The sequence below is a fragment of the Coregonus lavaretus genome, assembly GCF_964263955.1.
Source record: "Coregonus lavaretus genome assembly, chromosome: 22".
In the NCBI taxonomy this organism is placed as follows: Eukaryota; Metazoa; Chordata; class Actinopteri; order Salmoniformes; family Salmonidae; genus Coregonus; species Coregonus lavaretus.
The window spans coordinates 5829824-5852956 of record NC_140009.1 but is presented as its reverse complement, the minus strand read 5'-3'; the positions used below and the strand labels follow the sequence as shown (position 1 = coordinate 5852956).

Below are 23133 nucleotides of genomic sequence, written 5' to 3'. Positions count from 1 at the left end.
GCCAAAGGAGGTGTTGGCTTTGGGGATGACCAGTGAGATATACCTGCTGGAGCCCATACTACGGGTGGGTGTTGCTATGGTGACCAATGAGCTAAGATAAGGCGGGATTTGCCTAGCAGTGATTTATAGATGGCCTGGAGCCAGTGGGTTTGACGACGAACATGTAATGAGGACCAGCCAACAAGAGCGTACAGGTCACAGTGGTGGGTAGTGTATGGGGCTTTGGAGACAAAACGGATGGCACTGTGATAGACTACATCCAATTTGCTGAGTAGAGTGTTGGAGGCTATTTTGTAAATGACATCGCCGAAGTCAAGGATCGGTAGGATAGTAAGTTTTACAAGGGCATGTTTGGAGGGCCCGATGTTTACAAAATGGTGTCGTCTGCGTAGAGGTGGATCTGAGAGTCACCAGCAGCAAGAGCGACATCATTGATATACACGGAGAAAAGAGTCGGCCCAAGAATTGAACCCTGTGGGTCAGAAGTTTACATACACTAAGTTGACTGTGCCTTTAAACAGCTTGGAAACCAGTATATAGCTACTGACCCTGGAACTGTCCCTGTATATAGCTACTGACCCTGGAACTGTTCCTGTATATAGCTACTGACCCTGGAACTGTTCCTGTATATAGCTACTGACCCTGGAACTGTTCCTGTATATAGCTACTGACCCTGGAACTGACCCTGTATGTAGCTACTGACCCTGGAACTGACCCTGTATGTAGCTACTGACCCTGGAACTGTATATAGCTTACCAGTACTGCATTGTTGGGAAAGAGCAAGCAAGAAAGGCACTTCACTGTACCTGTGCACTTGACAATAACCACCCTTATTTTTTTATAGGGGGGGTGTAGAAGGATTACTGTTAGACTATTCCAGGTACTCCTTAAAGAGGTAGGGTTTCAAGTGTCTCCGGAAGGTGGTCAGTGACTCCGCTGTCCTGGCGTCGTGGGGGAGCTTGTTCCACCATTGGGGTGCCAGAGCAGCGAATAGCTTTGACTGGGCTGAGTGGGAACTGTGCTTCCGTAGAGGAAGGGGAGCTAGCAGGCCAGAGGTGGATGAACGTAGTGCCCTCGTTTGGGTGTAGGGTCTGATCAGAGCCTGAAGGTAAGGAGGTGCCGATCCCCTCACAGCTCCGTAGGCAAGCACCATGGTTTTGTAGTAGATGCGAGCTTCAACTGGAAGCCAGTGGAGTGTGCTGAGGAGCGGGGTGACAGTATTGACTTTGGGGGGGGTTGAATAGTTATGCACGCTCATGTTTTCAGTTTTTTTGTCTTATTTCTTGTTTGTTTCACAATAAAAAATATTTTGCATCTTCAAAGTGGTAGGCATGTTGTGTAAATCAAATGATACAAACCCCCCCAAAAATCCATTTTAATTGCAGGTTGTAAGGCAACAAAATAGGAAAAATGTCAAGGGGGGTGAATAATTTCTCAAGCTACTGTACTACACATGATTGAGGGATACAGTTTACTATAGAATTCTATAGTAAGTACTGTAGTATTCTATAGTAAACTGTGGTATTTTTTAATGTGGGCTGCTTTAACAGGGGGACCTCACTAGCACTTTGTGACAACTGCTGACGTAAAAAGGGCTTTATAAAATACATTTGATTGATTTAATGTCTCTTTGGAAGTGAGAATAATTGAAAAGCAAATCCTTCTGCCTTGTAGTTGGACCATTAGCTTGTTAAGGGTTATCTATTTGTTGCTTTTTAGCAATTTTCATGAAGACTTGATTGTGTGTTTTGGATCATTGTCTCGCTGCATGACCCAGCTGCGCTTCAGCTTCAGCTCACAGAAGGATGGCCTGACATTCTCCTGTAGAATTATCTGATACAGAGCGGAATTCATGGTTCCTTCTATTAAGGCAAGTCGTCCAGGTCCTGAGGCAGCAAAGCATTCCCAAACCATCACACTACCACCACCACCATCATGCTTGACCGTTCGTATGAGGTTCTTACTATGGAATGCAGTGTTTGGTTTTCGCCAGACATACTAATGGGTCCCATGTCGTCCAAAAAGTTATACTTTTGAATCATCTGTCAATAGAACATTCTTCCAAGAGTCTTGATGATCATCCAGGACATTTCCAGGGGCTTTTTGGCAAACTTGAGTCAACTTTTTGGACGACATGTGAGAGACTGATCAACAACTACAGGAAGCATTTGGTTGCAGTCATTGCAGCTAAAAGTGGCACAACCAGTTATTGAGTGTAAGGGGGCAATTACTTTTTCACACAGGTGAATTGGGTTTTGCAAAACTTTGTTAATTAAATAAATAAAATAAGTATCCATTTTTTTTGTTATTTGTAAACTCAGGTTCCCTTTATCTAATATTAGGTTTTGGTTGAAGATCTGATACATTCAGTATAAAATATATGCAAAAATTGAGTGTGCAAAGCTGTCATCAAGGCAAAGGGTGGCTATTTGAAGAATCTCAAATAGAAAGTATATTTTGATTTGTTTAACACTTTTTTGGTTACTATATGATTCCATATGTGTTATTTCATAGTTTTGATGTCTTCACTATTATTCTACAATGTAGAAAATAGTAAAAAATAAAGAAAAACCCTTGAATGAGCAGGTGTTCTAAAACGTTTGACCGTTAGTGTATAGACAATAGACTGCCATTTGGGCCGCAGCCTAGCACTGATCTGACTGCATGGGATGTCACCTGTTTACTTTATTTCATCGATCAATGGGATGATGCCGCTCACCTGCCTGCCTGTCCAGAGCTATTCCTGAACCCAGGTTCAATAAAGCCACTGCAGCAGCTATCACATTCACATTGACCTCAGAAAGACAGGGAAGAGAGAGGACACATCCCAAATGGCACCCTTTTTCCTATATAGTGCACTACTTTTGACCAGGGCTCATAGAGCTGTGTTCAACAGTTGCGTACTTTATAGGGAATAGGGTGTTATTTGGGATCCATCCCATTCTAGATGCAACGTCGTCATCATCAGCCACTAGAACCGATCAATTAAAACGTAATCAATAGCTGTGGTGTGGCAGATGATCATGAATATAGTAGTTGATGCAGATCTTATCTACTCATTAGATATTGCTTTGCTGTTATCTACTGATTGTCTATCATGTTCAGCTGTTAGAGTAAGCTGTTGTCATCAGCTGTTGGAGTAAGCTGTTGGAGTAAGCTGTTGTCATCAGCTGTTGGAGTAAGCTGTTGTCATCAGCTGTTGGAGTAAGCTGTTGTCATGAGCTGTTGGAGTAAGCTGTTGTCATCAGCTGTTGGAGTAAGCTGTTGTCATGAGCTGTTGGAGTAAGCTGTTGTCATCAGCTGTTGGAGTAAGCTGTTGTCATCAGCTGTTGGAGTAAGCTGTTGTCATGAGCTCTTATCAGCTGTTGGAGTAAGCTGTTGTCGTAAGCTGTTGTCAGCTGTTGTCATAAGCTGTTGTCAGCTGTTGTCATAAGCTGTTGTAAGCTGTTGGAGTAAGCTGTTGTAAGCTGTTGGAGTAAGCTGTTGCCAGCTGTAGGAGTAAGCTGTTGCCAGCTGTTGGAGTAAGCTGTTGTCATAAGCTGTTGTCAGCTGTTGGAGTAAGCTGTTGTCAGCTGTTGGAGTAAGCTGTTGCCAGCCGTTTTCATAAGCTGTTGTCAGCTGTTGGAGTAAGCTGTTGTCAGCTGTTGGAGTAAGCTGTTGCCAGCTGTTGTCATAAGCTGTTGTCAGCTGTTGGAGTAATCTGTTGTCAGTCAGGGCATTATGAATGAACACACTGTTGCTTATGATAAGCAAATAACCTCTGTATCCTGCTTTATATTGAGTAGGCAAACGGTGTGGAACCCTGCATAAAAATATCACTAATAGAAATGATGTGATTCCATCATTCCGTATTCTACAGAAGGTTGTTTACTCCATTGCTGTCATAGTCAAGCCAAAACAAAAGTGACAAGGAGTTGGAATGATAGAACAGACTGGCACTCAGGCATGATATCTTTCTGTCTGAGTGTTCCACAACCTGGTGCCCTGCTAAACGGAACGTGGCCCTGGACATTCTCTCCAACATGAGACGGAACACGTGACTCCAGATGGGAACTCTGTGGGAGGAGACTGAGTGGGAGGAGACTGAGTGGGAGGATGTCACAGATATCACGTTTCAGCACAGTGTGAAGACTGCTGCTGCACTCTCTCTCTCTCTCTCTCTCTCTCTCTATTTTTGTTTTTGTTTTTTTATTTCACCTTTATTTAACCAGGTAAGCCAGTTGAGAACAAGTTCTCATTTACAACTGCGACCTGGCCAAGATAAAGCAAAGCAGTGCGATAAAAATAACAACAACACAGAGTTACATATGGGGTAAAACAAAACATAAAGTCAAAAATACCACAGAAAAGATATATATATATACAGTGTGTGCAAATGTAGCAAGTTATGGAGGTAAGGCAATAAATAGGCCATAGTGCAAAATAATTACAATTAGTATTAACACTGGAATGATAGATGTGCAAGAGATGATGTGCAAATAGAGATACTGGGGTGCAAATGAGCAAAATAAATAACAATATGGGGATGAGGTAGTTGGGTGGGCAAATTACAGATGGGCTGTGTACAGGTGCAGTGATCGGTAAGGTGCTCTGACAACTGATGCTTAAAGTTAGTGAGGGAGATAAGAGTCTCCAGCTTCAGAGATTTTTGCAATTCGTTCCAGTCATTGGCAGCAGAGAACTGGAAGGAATGGCGGCCAAAGGAGGTGTTGGCTTTGGGGATGACCAGTGAGATATACCTGCTGGAGCCCATACTACGGGTGGGTGTTGCTATGGTGACCAATGAGCTAAGATAAGGCGGAGATTTGCCTAGCAGTGATTTATAGATGGCCTGGAGCCATCTATCTATCTATCTATCTATCTATCTATCTATCTATCTACCTCTCTGTCTCTCTTTTTTTTTCTTTTTTTAACCTTTATTTAACCAGGTAAGCCAGTTGAGAACAAGTTCTCATTTACAACTGCGACCTGGCCAAGATAAAGCAAAGCAGTGCGATAAAAACAACAACAACAACACAGAGTTACATATGGGGTAAACAAAACAAAGTCAATAACACAATAGAAAATCTATATATGGTGTGTGCAAATGTAGTAAGTTATGGAGGTAAGGCAATAAATAGGCCATAGTGCAAAATAATTACAATTTAGTATTAACACTGGAATGATAGATGTGCAAGAGATGATGTGCAAATAGAGCTAAGATAAGGCAGAGATTTGCCTAGCAGTGATTTATAGATGGCCTGGAGCCATCTATCTATCTACAGTGGGGAAAAAAAGTATTTAGTCAGCCACCAATTGTGCAAGTTCTCCCACTTAAAAAGATGAGAGAGGCCTGTAATTTTCATCATAGGTACACGTCAACTATGACAGACAAAATGAGAAAAAAAAATCCTGAAAATCACATTGTAGGATTTTTAATGAATTTATTTGCAAATTATGGTGGAAAATAAGTATTTGGTCAATAACAAAAGTTTCTCAATACTTTGTTATATACCCTTTGTTGGCAATGACACAGGTCAAACGTTTTCTGTAAGTCTTCACAAGGTTTTCACACACTGTTGCTGGTATTTTGGCCCATTCCTCCATGCAGATCTCCTCTAGAGCAGTGATGTTTTGGGGCTGTCGCTGGGCAACACAGACTTTCAACTCCCTCCAAAGATTTTCTATGGGGTTGAGATCTGGAGACTGGCTAGGCCACTCCAGGACCTTGAAATGCTTCTTACGAAGCCACTCCTTCGTTGCCCGGGCGGTGTGTTTGGGATCATTGTCATGCTGAAAGACCCAGCCACGTTTCATCTTCAATGCCCTTGCTGATGGAAGGAGGTTTTCACTCAAAATCTCACGATACATGGCCCCATTCATTCTTTCCTTTACACGGATCAGTCGTCCTGGTCTCTTTGCTGAAAAACAGCCCCAAAGCATGATGTTTCCACCCCCATGCTTCACAGTAGGTATGGTGTTCTTTGGATGCAACTCAGCATTCTTTGTCCTCCAAACACGACGAGTTGAGTTTTTACCAAAAAGTTATATTTTGGTTTCATCTGATCATATTACATTCTCCCAATTCTCTTCTGGATCATCCAAATGCACTCTAGCAAACTTCAGACGGGCCTGGACATGTACTGGCTTAAGCAGGGGGACACGTCTGGCACTGCAGGATTTGAGTCCATGGCGGCGTAGTGTGTTACTGATGGTAGGCTTTGTTACTTTGGTCCCAGCTCTCTGCAGGTCATTCACTAGGTCCCCCCGTGTGGTTCTGGGATTTTTGCTCACCGTTCTTGTGATCATTTTGACCCCACAGGGTTTGATCTTGCGTGGAGGCCCAGATCGAGGGAGATTATCAGTGGTCTTTTATGTCTTCCATTTCCTAATAATTGCTCCCACAGTTGATTTCTTCAAACCAAGCTGCTTACCTATTGCAGATTCAGTCTTCCCAGCCTGGTGCAGGTCTACAATTTTGTTTCTGGTGTCCTTTGACAGCTCTTTGGTCTTGGCCATAGTGGAGTTTGGAGTGTGACTGTTTGAGGTTGTGGACAGGTGTCTTTTATACTGATAACAAGTTAAAACAGGTGCCATTAATACAGGTAACGAGTGGAGGACAGATGAGCCACTTAAAGAAGAAGTTACAGGTCTGTGAGAGCCAGAAGTCTTGCTTGTTTGTAGGTGACCAAATACTTATTTTCCACCATAATTTGCAAATAAATTCATTAAAAATCCTACAATGTGATTTTCTGGATTTTTTTTCTCAATTTGTCTGTCATAGTTGACGTGTACCTATGATGAAAATTACAGGCCTCTCTCATCTTTTTAAGTGGGAGAACTTGCACAATTGGTGGCTGACTAAATACTTTTTTTCCCCACTGTATCTCTCTCTCTCTCTCTTTTTTTTTGTTGCTAAAGCTACTTGTTATGTCAGTGCATCTCTCGGAGCGCTACTCACTCAACAGCCCACCCACCTTTAAACCTCTCCCTCTCTCTCTCTCGCTCTCCCCCTCTCCCTCTCCCCCTCTGCCCCTCTCTCTCCCTCTCTCTCTCCTTCTCCCTCCCCCTCTCTCCTTCTCCCTCCCCCTCCCCCTCTTCCCTCTCCCTCTCCCTCTCCCCCTCTCCCTCTCCCTCTCCCTCTCCCCTCTCCCCTCGCCCTCTCCCCTCTCCCCTCTCCCCTCTCCTTCTCCCTCTCCCCTCTCCTTCTCCCTCCAGGTATCACAGAGTCTATAGCCCAGCTAGGCTCTGGCTGGCTAGCGGATAAGAACCTGTTCCATAAGCACCACTACCACAAGTCCTACCTGATCCTGTGTGGAGTGGTCAACCTCTTTGCCCCGCTGGCTAACACCTACATTCTGCTCATGGTCTACGCTGTGTTCTTTGCCATCTTCTGCGGCGGTTACATGGCACTGCTACTACCTGTCCTGGTAAGAATCACACACACACACCACACAAGGCACAAGCCTAAACAAACACTATATCAATATCATTGTTTGGTCTATTAAGCCATGTTCTGCGGAGGCTACATGGCACTGCTACTGCCCGTCCTGGTAAGAAATCAGTTCATCAGGATTGGGGTCGATTAGAATAATTGAAGTCAGTCAATTCAGGAAGTTAACTGAAATTCCAATTCAATAATTGAAAAAAATGTCATATTTTCTATGACTTCTCAATGAGTAATTAGATTATATATATATATATATAATTTAAGAAAATAACTTACTTATCGGTGTCTTGGCTGAGAGACAATACAAGGCCAATAGAATCTACTGTGATGCTGGCGAAGCGTGCAAGTTCTTCTTTTCTTTCAAGGTGACCTAGATACCACCCACCAATCAATGAAGATAAATAAAATAACCATACAGGGGAGATAAGAGAGAGAGAAATTGCTAGTAACATTTGTTCCACGGCAATAACATTTTCGGATTCTGATTAGAATGCAGTACTAGTGATATCTTTTGAGAGAGAGAACAGTTGTTTTTTTTTAAATAGCTGACCAACCATTTCGTAACAGGATCTTTGAAGGATCTGTTCACTGTTTGCTGATCAATGCCTTCCCAGCTAGCACATAACGTTCGGTGAATGTAATGTTATGACTATAACTACTGTTCCCTGAAGGAGGGAAATTAGGTACAATATACTATGGGGAGTCGCACTCTCGCGACACCTGTAACCGGTGACAGAGCGCAGTCACGGCATACAAAACGCCCAGGCAGACAAGACATTTGCACCGACCACCCAATCCATCTCTTATTCCTGCATTGCGGTCCCAGCCGAGGTACCAGCATCCGTGAAAGGTTAAGTTGCCATCTGTAATTCCAAGCTTTCTCAAGAATGCTACACACTTAATTTGGGAGGACGGGGCTCGTGGTAACGGCTGGAGCGGAATCAGTGGAATGGTATCAAATACATCAAACACATGGTGTCCAGGTGTTTGACGCCATTCCATTTGCTCCGTTCTGGCCATTTATTATGAGCCGTCCTCCCCTCAGTAGCCTCCACTGTTGTACACAGTACGTGGCGAGGGCCACGACTGCCGCCTGAGCGTGCTCCAAGCCGAGACAAAACTACACATAGATCGTGAGTATCTTTTCAGAGAAATGCTATAACCGCATGACTGGGGACGATCTCGACCGCGAACCCGGCTTAGCCATCGTCGTCTCGGTCGTTTTCTTAGCCATCTTTACTCATTGCACCAGCAAATGTAAGACTAATTAATTATTTCTGATTAGAAAACTTATGAGAACAAGTCCAACCTTCAGCACACAACGTGGAGGGAGTGAGCACGCTCTACCGCTATGGGACAGTTTAGTTGGCGCAATGTAAGACAGTCTCGTTTTTCTAATTGTTTGTTTTAGTAGCGGGAATCGTTCCTGTTCACACTGAGGTGAAGAGTGGAATAATTGAAGGAATGAATCCGAGCCTCACGCTTATCACCTGTGGAAGGCGGGGCTTCCAGCGAGGTGGGGATTTCATTGGCCTTGTCAGGCGTGATTGTAGATCCTTCAACCAAAGTCATGAGTGCGACTGCCCATAGTATGTTGTACCGAAGTTGACTTACTGAAAAGGAACCATATATTTCTTAGAGCTTTTTTATTTTATTTTTTTATTTTATTTCACCTTTATTTAACCAGGTAAGCCAGTTGAGAACAAGTTCTCATTTACAACTGCGACCTGGCCAAGATAAAGCAAAGCAGTGCGATAAAAACAACAACACAGAGTTACATATGGGGTAAAAAAAAACATAAAGTCAAAAAATACAACAGAAAATATATATACAGTGTGTGCAAATGTAGCAAGTTATGGAGGTAAGGCAATAAATAGGCTATATGATAGGCTAGCTTGGTGAGAGCGTGGTTGTCCTATGGGTATTTTGCATACAACCTTCTCACAATTTTAAAGTAATGGTGCAGAATAGTTGGAACATTCTCAGCACATTTTAAGGAACTTGAAAAAAAAAAAAGGTAATTTTCTTGGTATTTCATAACGTTAACAAAACGTTAACAAAACGTTTCCTAAAAGTTCAAACATGGTTACATTTCTTTTACATTTTGGTAACGTTCTAGGAACGTTCTCCAACTGATTTGACATTGGGAATCTTCTCAAATAGTTCAGAGAATGTTAAGAAACAACTTTCTTCTGTGGGAACTGTAATACTTCAGCATAACGTTTCCTACAGGTTTCCTCGTGGTTCTATTTAAAGTCATGTTCTCAGAACGTTAAAAAACAATGTTCTTCCTGCCCGGCGGAATGTTACATTTTTTACTAGACCATGACCTCGGTGTGCATAAATGAGAATAATTTGCTGATGTCAAACCTTATATGAAAACATGATACATATTTTAAAAGCTGAGAAACAGCTCTTTCAAATGGTATGACATACAATAGCACCACATCAATCAAGTTGTAATCAGTCAAGAAAATGTGTATCTTATAAGAAAATCAATGTTTTTCTCCCAAACAACTGCCATTTACAAAACTTTCTAATGATGATAGAGAAGAGGTTGGAGCATATTGAGTATTCTTTATTTTGTAAGGATTGATCAACTGAAATCAGAATAGAAATACCTTTTACTGTGAATGAGTTACAGACGTTTTATTGACCGAAAGTATTTTTCTCAAATTCTATGGAATGTTCTGTGATCAGACACTTTCTTATCTGGATAGAATATTAAACACATATCTGCACCCAAAAAATTACAAATAAGATTTAGTCTTACATATAAGGAAAGACATGAACAAGTTATATATATTAATAAAACAAGAACTTTATTGAAATAATAATCTTAGGGGAATATATTGTCTCATTCAAACCAGAAAATGAAGACACATTTAAATCACTATCATAACCATAACATTATACAACATTCATTTCAGGGCTACTTCCGGTTCATCAAAATCGAACTGGAATGACAAAATATTAAACAAATAAGGCATACAGTACATTCGGAAAGTATTCTGACCCCTTAACTTTTTCCAAATGTTGTTACGTTAGAGCCTTATTCTAAAATTGATTACATTATTTTTTCCCTCATCAATCTACACACAATACCCCATAATGACAAAGTGAAAACATGTTTCTAGAAATGTTTGCAAATGTATTCAAAATTTAAAAACAATTTAATATGTTTTAGAATAAGGCTGTAACATAACAAAATGTGGAAAAAGTCAAGGGGTCTGAATACTTTCCGAAGGCACAGTACCAGTACAAAGTTTGGACACACCTACTCATTCAAGGGTTTTTCTTAATTTTTACTATTTTCTACATTGTAGAATAATAGTGAAGACATCAAACTATGAAGTAACACATATGGAATCATTTAGTAACCAAAAAAAGTGTTAAACAAATCAAAATATATTTTGTATTTGAGATTCTTCAAAGTAGCCACCCTTTGCCTTGATGACAGCTTTGCACACTCTTGGCATTCTCTCAACCAGCTTCATGAGGTAGTCACCTGGAATGCATTTCAATTAACAGGGGTGCCTTCTTAAAAGTTAATTTGTGGAATTTCTTTCCTTCTTAATGCGTTTGAGCCAATCAGTTGTGTTGTGACAAGGTAGGGGTGATATACAGAAGATTGCCCTATTTGGTAAAAGACCAAATCCATATTATGGCAAGAACAGCTCAAATAAGCAAACAGAAACGACAGTCAATCATTACTTTAACTCATGAAGGTCAGTCAATCCAGAAAATGTCAAGGACTTTGAAAGTTTCTTCATGTGCAGTCGCAAAAACCATCAAGCGCTAAGATAAAACTGGCTCTCATGAGGACCGCCACAGGAAAGGAAGACCCAGAGTTACCTCTGCTGCAGAGGATAAGTTCATTAGAGTTACCAGCCTCAGAAATTGCAGCCCAAATGCTTCACAGAGTAACAGACACATCTCAACATCAACTGTTCAGAGGAGACCGCGTGAATCAGGCCTTCTTGGTCGAATTGCTGCAAAGAAACCACTACTAAAGGACACCAATAATAAGAAGAAACTTGCTTGGGCCAAGAAGCACGAGCAATGGACATTAGACCGGTGGAAATCTGTCCTTTGGTCTGATGAGTCCAAATTTGAGATTTTTGGTTCCAACCGCCGTGTCTTTGTGAGACGTAGAGTAGGTGAACGGATGAACTCCGCATGTGTGGTTCCCACCGTGAAGCATATAGGAGGAGGTGTGATGGTGCTTTTCTGGTGACACTGTCTGTGATTCATATAGAATTTGAGGCACACTTAACCAGCATGGCTACCACAGCATTCTGCAGCGATACGCCATCCCATCTGGTTTGCGCTTAGTGGGACTACCATTTGTTTTTCAACAGGACAATGACCCAAAACACACATCCAGGCTTTGTAAGGGCTATTTGACCAATAAGGAGAGTGATGGAGTGCTGCATCAGATGACCTGGCCTCCACAATCACCCAAGCTCAACCCAATTGAGATGGTTTGGGATGAGTTGGACCGCAGAGTGAAGGAAAAGCAGCCAACAAATGCTCAGCATATGTGTGAACTCCTTCAAGACTGTTGGAAAGGCCTTCTTCATGAAACTGGTTGAGAGAATGCCAAGAGTGTGCAAAGCTGTCATCAAGGCAAAAGGTGACTACTTTGAAAAATCTCAAATCTCAAATATATTTTGATTTGTTTAACACTTTTTTGGTTACTACTTGATTCCATATGTGTTATTTCATAGTTTTGATGTCTTCACTATTATTCTACAATGTAGAAAATAGTAACAATAAAGAAAAACCCTTGAATGAGCAGGTGTGTCCAAGCTTTTGACTGGTACTGTATGTGTTTGTGTGTGAATGTGAAATTGTATTATCCAAAGGTTTTCACTATAACATTTGTGACCGACCGCCTCGATTCGGTCTTATGTAGCAAAATAATTTGAAATGCTGTTTTTGACATTGGATAAAAGTAGAGACTCCGAGCTAGAAAATGGTATATCATACACAGCAGTTGAGTAACAATGGAAAAGTAATTCTGCTTTGAAGTTGATAAACTTGTAACCCCACTTTTGAGAAAATTGTATTTTCAATGTTTTTGGTACACCTACTGGAGAGCTCTTCTTTGTCTACACCCATTCAGCATCGTTCACACCCTCTTAAGCCTTAGCCCCACCCATCTCTATGTGCTAAACAGAGTGAGTAGTTTAGTAAACAACCAAAGATTTCAAGACTAAAAGTGGTAAAAGTAGTAGCCTACAATAAGGACAAAACTCCAGGTAAAAATACACTTGGCCTATATCCTAATCTGACTTTGGTGCAGGTCATGTTGTTCTTCACATTACCGTCTGTGGTAAACACACACTATATCACTATATCAAATATCATCTATGTTTATTTGTCACTGGATACAGAAGAAACAGTACAGGGTTGAATATTTTATTACTTTATTTATTACTTTATTATTACTTTATACTTTATTTATTTATTACTTTATTTAAATACTTATTGACTCAATTTATTTTTAATTAATTTGTAAAAATGTCTACAAACATAATTCCACTTTGACATTATGGGGTATTCTGTCTAGGCCAGTCACAATTTCAATTGAATCAATTTTTAATTCAGGCTGTAACACAACAAAATGTGGACGATTTCAAGGGGGTTGTGAATACTTTCTGAAAGCGCTGTACTGTACCTGGGTTGTGATCCTACTCAGAGAGTTTAGTAACAAAGACTAGTTAGTTGGACTGGTGTGTAATGTTTCTTTGTTCATTCCCTCCACAGGTGGACCTGGTAGGGCAAGAAAAACTCAACAACTCCATGGGATTCTCTATGTTCTTCGTAGGCCTCGGCTGTCTGACAGGACCTCCTCTCGCAGGTGAGGGAGTGTGACACACAAGAAAGGCATTTCACTGTACTTCTGCATGTGACAATAAAAACTTGAAATCAAAATCAAAAAATCAAATCAAATGAGAAATCAAATCAAATCAAGTTGTATTTGACACATGCGCCGAATACAACAGGTGTAGACCTTACAGTGAAATGCTTACTTACAAGCCCTTAACCAACAATGCCGTTTTAAGAAAATAAGAAAAAAGAAGTGTTAAGTAAAAAATTTATAAATAAAAAATAGCAAATAATTAAAGAGCAGCAGTAAAATAAAATAACAGTAGGGAGGCTATATACAGGGGGGGTACCGGTACAGAGTCAATGTGCGGGGGCACCGGTTAGTCGAGGTAGTTGAGGTAATATGTACATGTGGGTAGAGTTAAAGTGACTATGCATAAATAATTAACAGAGTAGCAGCAGAGTAAAAGAGGGGGTTGGGGTGGGGTGGCAATGCAAATAGTCTGGGTAGCCATGATTAGCTGTTCAGGAGTCTTATGGCTTGGGGGTAGAAGCTGTTAATAAGCCTTTTGGACCTAGAAGAAGCATGCATGCACACAATCACAAATGAGTGAGTCATCGGTTGTGTGTGTGTGTGTGTGACCACAGCTGTTCTTAACTAACTGGTGAAGTTTGAGGAGATTAGCTAACGTGTGTTCATGTTTCGAAAACAGAAACAGACAGGTGAAAATCAACTTATAATTAGCCGTTTGGGGGATGATTGACAGAAATGCAAAGCAGTGAAGGGCTCACATTTCATCAGTCCTTCTACGCAAGCTAAGCCTTAGAAAAACAATGTTGTGTTCATTTCATCAGCCCCTCCCACATGAAAAAATACTATATTATAAACTGGGTGGTTCGAGCTCTGAATGCTGATTGGCTGACAGCCGTGGTATATTTTCATTATATACAGTGGGGAGAACAAGTATTTGATACACTGCCGATTTTGCAGGTTTTCCTACTTACAAAGCATGTAGAGGTCTGTAATTTTTATCATAGGTACACTTCAACTGTGTCCAGAAAATCACATTGTATGATTTTTAAGTAATTAATTTGCATTTTATTGCATGACATAAGTATTTGATACATCAGAAAAGCAGAACTTAATATTTGGTACAGAAACCTTTGTTTGCAATTACAGAGATCATACGTTTCCTGTAGGTCTTGGCCAGGTTTGCACACACTGCAGCAGGGATTTTGGCCCACTCCTCCATACAGACCTTCTCCAGATCCTTCAGGTTTCAGGGCTGTCGCTGGGCAATACGAACTTTCAGCTCCCTCCAAAATGTTCTATTGGGTTCAGGTCTGGAGACTGGCTAGGCCACTCCAGGACCTTGAGATGCTTCTTACGGAGCCACTCCTTAGTTGCCCTGGCTGTGTGTTTCGGGTCGTTGTCATGCTGGAAGACCCAGCCACGACCCATCTTCAATGCTCTTACTGAGGGAAGGAGGCTGTTGGCCAAGATCTTGCGATACATGGCCCCATCCATCCTCCCCTCAATACGGTGCAGTCGTCCTGTCCCCTTTGCAGAAAAGCATCCCCAAATAATGATGTTTCCACCTCCATGCTTCACGGTTGGGATGGTGTTCTTGGGGTTGTACTCCTTCTTCTTCCTCCAAACACGGCGAGTGGAGTTTAGACCAAAAAGCTATATTTTTGTCTCATCAGACCACATTATCTTCTCCCATTCCTCCTCTGGATCATCCAGATGGTCATTGGCAAACTTCAGACGGGCCTGGACATGCGCTGGCTTGAGCAGGGGGACTTTGCGTGCGCTGCAGGATTTTAATCCATGACGGCGTAGTGTGTTACTAATGGTTTTCTTTGAGACTGTGGTCCCAGCTCTCTTCAGGTCATTGACCAGGTCCTGCCGTGTAGTTCTGGGCTGATCCCTCACCTTCCTCATGATCATTGATGCCCCACGAGGTGAGATCTTGCATGGAGCCCCAGACCGAGGGTGATTGACCGTCATCTTGAACTTCTTCCATTTTCTAATAATTGCGGCCAACAGTTGTTGCCTTCTCACCAAGCTGCTTGCCTATTGTCCTGTAGCCCATCCCAGCCTTGTGCAGGTCTACAATTTTATCCCTGATGTCCTTACACAGCTCTCTGGTCTTGGCCATTGTGGAGAGGTTGGAGTCTGTTTGATTGAGTGTGTGGACAGGTGTCTTTTATACAGGTAACGAGTTCAAACAGGTGCAGTTAATACAGGTAATGAGTGGAGAACAGGAGGGCTTCTTAAAGAAAAACTAACAGGTCTGTGAGAGCCGGAATTCTTACTGGTTGGTAGGTGATCAAATACTTATGTCATGCAATAAAATGCAAATTAATTATTTAAAAATCATACAATGTGATTTTCTGGATTTTTTCTCTCACAGTTGAAGTGTACCTATGATAAAAATTACAGACCTCTACATGCTTTGTAAGTAGGAAAACCTGCAAAATCGGCAGTGTATCAAATACTTGTTCTCCCCACTGTATATACACTACCAGTCAGAAGTTTGGACATACCTACTCATTCAAGATATTTTCTCAATTTCTACTATTTTCTACATTGTAGAATAATAGAGAAGACATCAAAACTATGAAATAACGCATATGGAATCATGTAGTAACCAAAAACGTGTTAAACAAATCAAAATATATTTTAGATTTTAGATTCTTCAAAGTAGCCACCCTTTGCCTTGATGACAGCTTTGCACACTCTTGGCATTCTCTCAACCAGCTTCATGAGGAATGCTTTTCCATCAGTCTTGAAGGAGTTCCACATATGCTGAGCACTTGTTGGCTGCTTTCCCTTCACTCTGCAGTCCAACTCCTCCCAAACCATCTCAATTGGGTTGAGGTCAGGTGATTGTGGAGGTCATCTGATGCAGCACTCCATCACTCTCCTTCTTGGTCAATGGTCTAATATCCATTGCTCATGTTTCTTAGCCAAAGCAAGTCTCTTCTTCTGATTGGTGTGCTTTAGTAGTGGTTTCTTTGCAGCAATTCAACCATGAAGGCCTGATTCACACAGTCTCCTCTGAACAGTTGATGTTGAGATGTGTCTTTTACTTGGGCTGCAATTTCTGAGGCTGGTAACTCTAATGAACTTATCCTCTGCAGCAGAGGTAACTCTGGGTCTTCCATTCCTGTGGCAGTCCTCATGAGAGAAAGTTTCATCTTAGCGCTTGATGGTTTTTGCGACTGCACTTGAAGAAACTTTCAAAGTTCTTGACATTTTCCGCATTGACTGACCTTCATGTCTTAAAGTAATGATGGACTGTCGTTTCTCTTTGCTAATTTGAGCAGTTCTTAATATGTATACCACCCCTACCTTGTTACAACACAACTGATTGGCTCAAACGCATTAAGAAGGAAAGAAATTCCACAAATTAACTTTTAACAAGGCACACCTGTTATGGACTAAGATACAGTAGAATATTATAGAATAGAATACAGTATATACATATGAGATGAGTAGTGCAAGATATGTAAACATTATTTAAGTGACTAGTGTTCCATTTCTTAAAGTGGCCAGTGATTTCAATAGGCAGCAGCATCCTCTAATGTGCTAGTGATGGCTATTTAACAGTCTGATGGCCTTGAAATAGAAGCTGTTTTTCATTCTCTCGGTCCCAGCTTTGATGCACTTGTACTGACCTCGCCTTCTGGATGATAGCGGGGTGAACAGGCAGTGGCTCGGGTGGTTGATGTCCTTGATTATCTTTTTGGCCTTCCTGTGACATCGGGTGCTGTAGGTGTCTTGGAGGGCGGGAAGTTTGCCCCCGGTAATGCGTTCGGCAGACCGCACCACCCTCTGGAGAGCCCTGCGGTTGCGGGCGGTGCAGTTGCTGTACCAAATCAAATCAAATCAAATCAAATGTTATTGGTCACATGCGCCGAATACAACAGGTGCAGACATTACAGTGAAATGCTTACTTACAGCCCTTAACCAACAGTGCATTTATTTTAAACAAAAAAGTAAGAATAAAACAACAACAAAAAAGTGTTGAGAAAAAAAGAGCAGAAGTAAAATAAAGTGACAGTAGGGAGGCTATATATACAGTAAAATAAAGTGACAGTAGGGAGGCTATATATACAGGGGGGTACCGTTGCAGAGTCAATGTGCGGGGGCACCGGCTAGTTGAGGTAGTTGAGGTAATATGTACATGTGGGTAGAGTTAAAGTGACTATGCATAAATACTTACTTAACAGAGTAGCAGCAGCGTAAAAAGGATGGGGTGGGGGGGCAGTGCAAATAGTCCGGGTAGCCATGATTAGCTGTTCAGGAGTCTTATGGCTTGGGGGTAGAAGCTGTTGAGAAGTCTTTTGGACCTAGACTTGGCACTCCGGTACCGCTTGCCGTGCGGTAGCAGAGAGAACAGTCTATGACTAGTGTGGCTGGAGTCTTTGACAATTTTGAGGGCCTTCCTCTGACTCCGCCTGGTATAGAGGTCCTGGATGGCAGGGAGCTTGGCCCCAGTGATGTACTGGGTCGTACGCACTACCCTCTGTAGTGCCTTGCGGTCAGAGGCCAAGCAGTTGCCATAGCAGGCGGTGATGCAACCAGTCAGGATGCTCTCGATGGTGCAGCTGTAGAATTTTTTGAGGATCTGAGGACCCATGCCAAATCTTTTTAGTCTCCTGAGGGGGAATAGGCTTTGTCGTGCCCTCTTCACGACTGTCTTGGTGTGTTTGGACAGGTTGAAGCTCTCAACCTGTTCCACTACAGCCCCGTCGATGAGAATGGGGGCGTGCTCAGTCCTCTTTTTTTTCCTGTAGTCCACAATCATCTCCTTTGTCTTGGTCACGTTGAGGGAGAGGTTGTTGTCCTGGCACCACACGGCCAGATCTCTGACCTCCTCCCTGTCGGTGATCAGGCCTACCACTGTTGTGTCGTCGGCAAACTTAATGATGGTGTTGGAGTCGTGGTCTTTTACCAGGCGGTGATACAGCCTGACAGGATGCTCTCAATTGTGCATCTGTAAAGGTTTGTGAGGGTTTTAGGTGCCAAGCCAAATTTCTTCAGCCTCCTTAGATTGAAGAGGCTCTGTTGCGCATTCTTCACCACACTGTCTGCGTGGGTGGACCATTTCAGTTTGTCAGTGATGTGTACGCCAAGGAACTTGAAGCTTTCCACCTTCTCCACTGCGGTTCCGTCGATGTGGATAGGGGGGTGCACCCTCTGCTGTTTCCTGAAGTCCACGATCATCTCCTTTGTTTTGTTGACGTTGAGTGAGAGGTTATTTTCCTGGCACCACACTCCCAGAGCCCTCACCTCCTCCCTGTAGGTGGTCTTATCATTGTTGGTTATCAAGCCTACTACTGTTGTGTTGTCTGCAAACTTGATGATTGAGTTGGAGGCGTGCTTGGCCACGCAGTCATGGGTGAACAGGGAGTACAGGAGGGGGCTGAGCACGCACCGTTGTGGGGCCCCAGTGTTGAGGATCAGCGAAGTGGAGATGTTGTTTCCTACCTTCACCACCTGGGGGCGGCCCGTCAGGAAGTCCAGGACCCAGTTGCACAGGGCGGGGTTCAGACCCAGGGCCCCGAGCTTAATGATGAGCTTGGAGGGTACTATGGTGTTGAATGCTGAGCTATAGTCAATGAACAGCATTCTTACATAGGTATTCCTCTTGTCCAGATGGGATAGGGCAGTGTGCAGTGTGATGGCGATTGCATCGTCTGTGGTCTATTGGGGTGGTAAGCAAATTGAAGTGGGTCTAGGGTGACAGGTAAGGTAGAGGTGATATGATCCTTGACTAGTCTCTCAAAGCACTTCATGATGACAGATGTGAGTGCTACGGGGCGATAGTCATTTAGTTCAGTTACCTTTGCTTTCTTGGGTACAGGAACAATGGTGGCCACCTTGAAGCATGTGGGAACAGCAGACTGGGAAAGGGAGAGATTGAATATGTCCGTAAACACACCAGCCAGCTGGTCTGTGCATGCTCTGAGGACGCGGCTAGGGATGCCGTCTGGGCCAGCAGCCTTGCGGGAGTTAACATGCTTAAATGTCTTAATCACGTCGGCCACAGAGAAGGAGAGGCCACAGTTCTTGTTAGTGGGCCCCGTCGGTGGCACTGTGTTATCCTCAAAGCGGGCAAAGAAGGTGTTTAGCTTGTCTGGAAGTGAGACGTCGGTGTCGGCGACATCCACACAGCATGATGCTGCCACCACCATGCTTCACTGTGGGGATGGTGCCAGGTTTCCTCCAGATGTTACGCTTGGCATTCAAGCCAAAGAGTTCAATCTTGGTTTAATCAGACAAGAGCATCTTGTTTCTCATGGTCTAAGAGTCTTTAGGTGCCTTTTGGCAAACTCCAAGTGGGCTGTCATGTGCCTTTTACTGAGGAGTGGCTTCCGTCTGGCCACTCTACCATAAAGACCTGATTGGTGGAGTGCTGCAGAGATGGTTGTCTTTCTGGAAGTTTCTCCCATCTCCACAGAGGAACTCTAGAGCTCTGTCAGAGTGACCATCGGGTTCTTGCTCACCTCCCTGACCAAGGCCCTTCTCCCCCGATTGCTCAGTTTGGCCGGGCGGCCAGCTCTAGGAAGAGCGTTGGTGGTTCCAAACTACTTCTATTTGAGAATGATAGAGGCCACTGTGTTCTTGGGGACCTTCAATGCTGCAGACATTTTTTGGTACCCTTCTCCAGATCTGTGCCTCGATACAATCCTGTCTCGGAGCTCTACGGACAATTCCTTCGACCTCATGGCTTGGTTTTTGCTCTGGCATACACTGTCAACTGTGGGACCTTATATAGACAGGTGTGTGCCTTTCCAAATCATGTCCAATCAGTTGAATTTACCACAGGTGGACTCCAATCAAGTTGTAGAAACATCTCAAGGAAGATCAATGGAAACAGGATGCACCTGCGCTCAATTTCGAGTTTCATAGCAAAGGTTCTGAATACTTATAAAAATAAGGTATTTCTGTTTTAAATGTTTCATGCAGTTGCTAAAATTTTGAAAAAACTGTTTTCGCTTTGTCATTATGGGGTATTGTGTATAGATTGCTGAGGATGTGTATTTATTTAATCCATTTTAGAAAAAGGCTGTAACGTAACAAAATGTGGAAAAAGTCAAGGGGTCTGAATACTTTCCGAAGGCACTGTATAAAAGGTCATGTTTACATCCTAGGGCCTGTATTCATCTCTGAGTAGGACTGCTGATCTGGGATCAGGTCCCCCCTGTCCATGTAATCTTAAAAAGGGCCAGTATTCAGAGTCGTGGAGTAGGACTGCTGATCTGGGATCAGGTCCCCCCTGTCCATGTCATCTTAAAAAGGGCCAGTATTCAGAGTCGTGGAGTAGGACTGCTGATCTGGGATCAGGTCCCCCCCTGTCCATGTAATCTTAAAAAGGGCCAGTATTCAGAGTCGTAGGATAGGAATGCTGATCTGGGATCAGGTCCCCCCTGAAAAATAACACTGCATTCCCCTTTACTGGTGACTTTTGACTTCCGTAGGAGAGGTACCCTTCAACGTTTATTCGCCACAGGATACAACAGGTGTAAAACAGTACAGTGAAATTCTTACCTTCAGAGCTCTTTCCCACAATGCACTGATAATAATATATATAGTAATAGAAAATAGAATAAAACATTAAAGGAATAAAAAAAAACTCATAAGAACTACGATGACACGATCGTTTGGGGGAGGAGTGGGAGGGTCTAAGAGCTGAGAGGGGATCTGCATTCCAGGGTCTGAGAGGGGATCTGCATTCCAGGGTCATTGGGGTCCGGAAATAGCGTGCTGCTGTGTTTGCCATTCGTGCCGCTAGTCCTGCAGGATGAACTCTATTCACCGCAGTCCACCATGACCCCAACACACACACACACACACACACACACATCCCCACCTCTCCCCACGAACAGCAAGCTATACTTTCCTCCCCCCTCCTCCTCCCCCCAGCTATAAATGACCTGACACACACACACACACACACACACACACACACACACACACACACACACACACACACTTCCCACGACCAGCTATACAGGCTGTGTGTTAGCTATCCAATTCCTACTGGACTGGGCTGGCATCTTCCCTTCAGGCTGGTGACTGGGCTGACCAGCCCTTCTGTTCCCTTCAGGCTGGTGACTGGGCTGGCCAGCCCTTCTGTTCCCTTCAGGCTGGTGACTGGGCTGGCCAGCCCTTCTGTTCCCTTCAGGCTGGTGACTGGGATGGCCAGCCCTTCTGTTCCCTTCAGGCTGGTGACTGGGATGGCCAGCCCTTCTGTTCCCTTCAGGCTGGTGACTGGGCTAGCCAGCCCTTCTGTTCCCTTCAGGCTGGTGACTGGGCTGGCCAGCCCTTCTGTTCCCTTCAGGCTGGTGACCTAAAGAGCCATGATGATGAACTGAGATCTAACAGAAAAAAAAAAACAGAAATAGAGCTTACTTATTCACGACATACTGTACAATGACTCCTTCCATTCCATTCAGAAATGATCACCACTTTTGAAATATGTCTTGGGGCCTTAATTTTAGAGTAGCCTCGTGCAGATTGTATTTCAGTTCTAAACCAGAAAATGCTCATAGCTATATAATGTTGTCTGTTAGTATGTACGCAAGATGTTATGCTTACGCCCCCCCCGATGTATTGTTCAGTTGACCTTATGATTAAAAGAGTGCAGTTAACTCTTGACATCTATAGCCGCGTGAGAAGTCTGCTGTTATTGAACGACGTTACTAACGGTCTCCCTTTGCTGTGGTGTCTTCTGTCATTATAATGTGTGGTGTCGGGGGATGCCAGTTCCTCTCTGGTATTGCTGACGTTATTAACGTGTGTTCATAAAAATAGAATCTAAAATGAGGAGCAGGCTGTTGTATATTGAGGAGCAGGCTGCTGTATATTGAGGAGCAGGCTGTTGTAGATTGAGGAGCAGGCTGCTGTATATTGAGGAGCAGGCTGCTGTATATTGAGGAGCAGGCTGCTGTATATTGAGGAGCAGGCTGTGTGCTGTATATTGAGAAGTCATTCTATATCTATGTGTCTGTTGCTTCCTTCCTTCGCGGTGGTGTCTTCTGTCATTTTAATGTGGATGTCCGTTTCTCTCTTTTCATTGAATGACGTCTCCCCTGTGCGTTTCCTCTGTCTTCCATCCTCCAGGTTTCCTGTATGACTACACCCAGACCTACGACTGCTCCTTCTACCTGGCGGGGGTGTGTTACCTGCTGTCCTCTGTCTCTCTCTTCCTGGAGCCCGTGGCAAGGAGGTGGCAGAGCAAAAACAAGAACGCAGACGCCGGCTGGAAGTCCAACGGCTGCTTCTGCCCTGAGCCTGAGCTTCCTGGCCCGAAGAACAGCAACGACAACGGCGTCGTCTAGAGGGTAGCTTCACCCCAGCTAGCACATTTGGTTCCTTGGAAGTTTGTACGCAAAATAACCATAGGGCAATCACCATGCCTTAACAACCACTACGGTCCTTAGAACGTTTTGGGCTAGCTGGGATATTACCATACTCCCCAAGTCTCCTTCATCAAGCCTGGAATCAAGGTTATGTAGACGGAGGGAGGGGAGGATTGGCTTCCTGATCCTAATATATGCCATTTAGACTTACAGTGAAGTGAGTACAGACATTTTGGGGATTTGTGATCCCAGCGGGAATCGAACCTGCGACCTTGACATTGCTCTTACTAACTGAGCCACACAGAACTGTGTAGAGGGAGGGCAGAGTTGTCTGCTTCCCCTTTCTCTCTGCCTCCTTAAAACAAGCATGGACCTCCATGTGCCAACTGTGCCAGTTACCAAGGAATACCCAACTGATTGACTGTCTGACTGTCTGACTGACTGACTGTCTGAGGAGAAAGCCAATGAATACCCAACTGACTGACTGACTG

General features: G+C 43.4%; 1 protein-coding gene across 1 annotated transcript in view; it reads left to right on the top strand.

The window, feature by feature from the left end:
- The window catches only part of LOC311149473 (monocarboxylate transporter 5-like), a gene marked incomplete at both ends in the record, with an annotated part of 35211 nt that extends 12590 nt beyond the window's left edge, over positions 1-22621 (top strand). The window contains 3 exons of the mRNA XM_084186668.1: positions 7198-7409; positions 13202-13295; positions 22404-22621. Of these exons, the coding sequence (XP_084042794.1) occupies positions 7198-7409; positions 13202-13295; positions 22404-22621 (524 nt within the window). The remainder of the gene's footprint in view (positions 1-7197; positions 7410-13201; positions 13296-22403) is intronic.
- Positions 22622-23133: the final 512 nt, after the last annotated feature.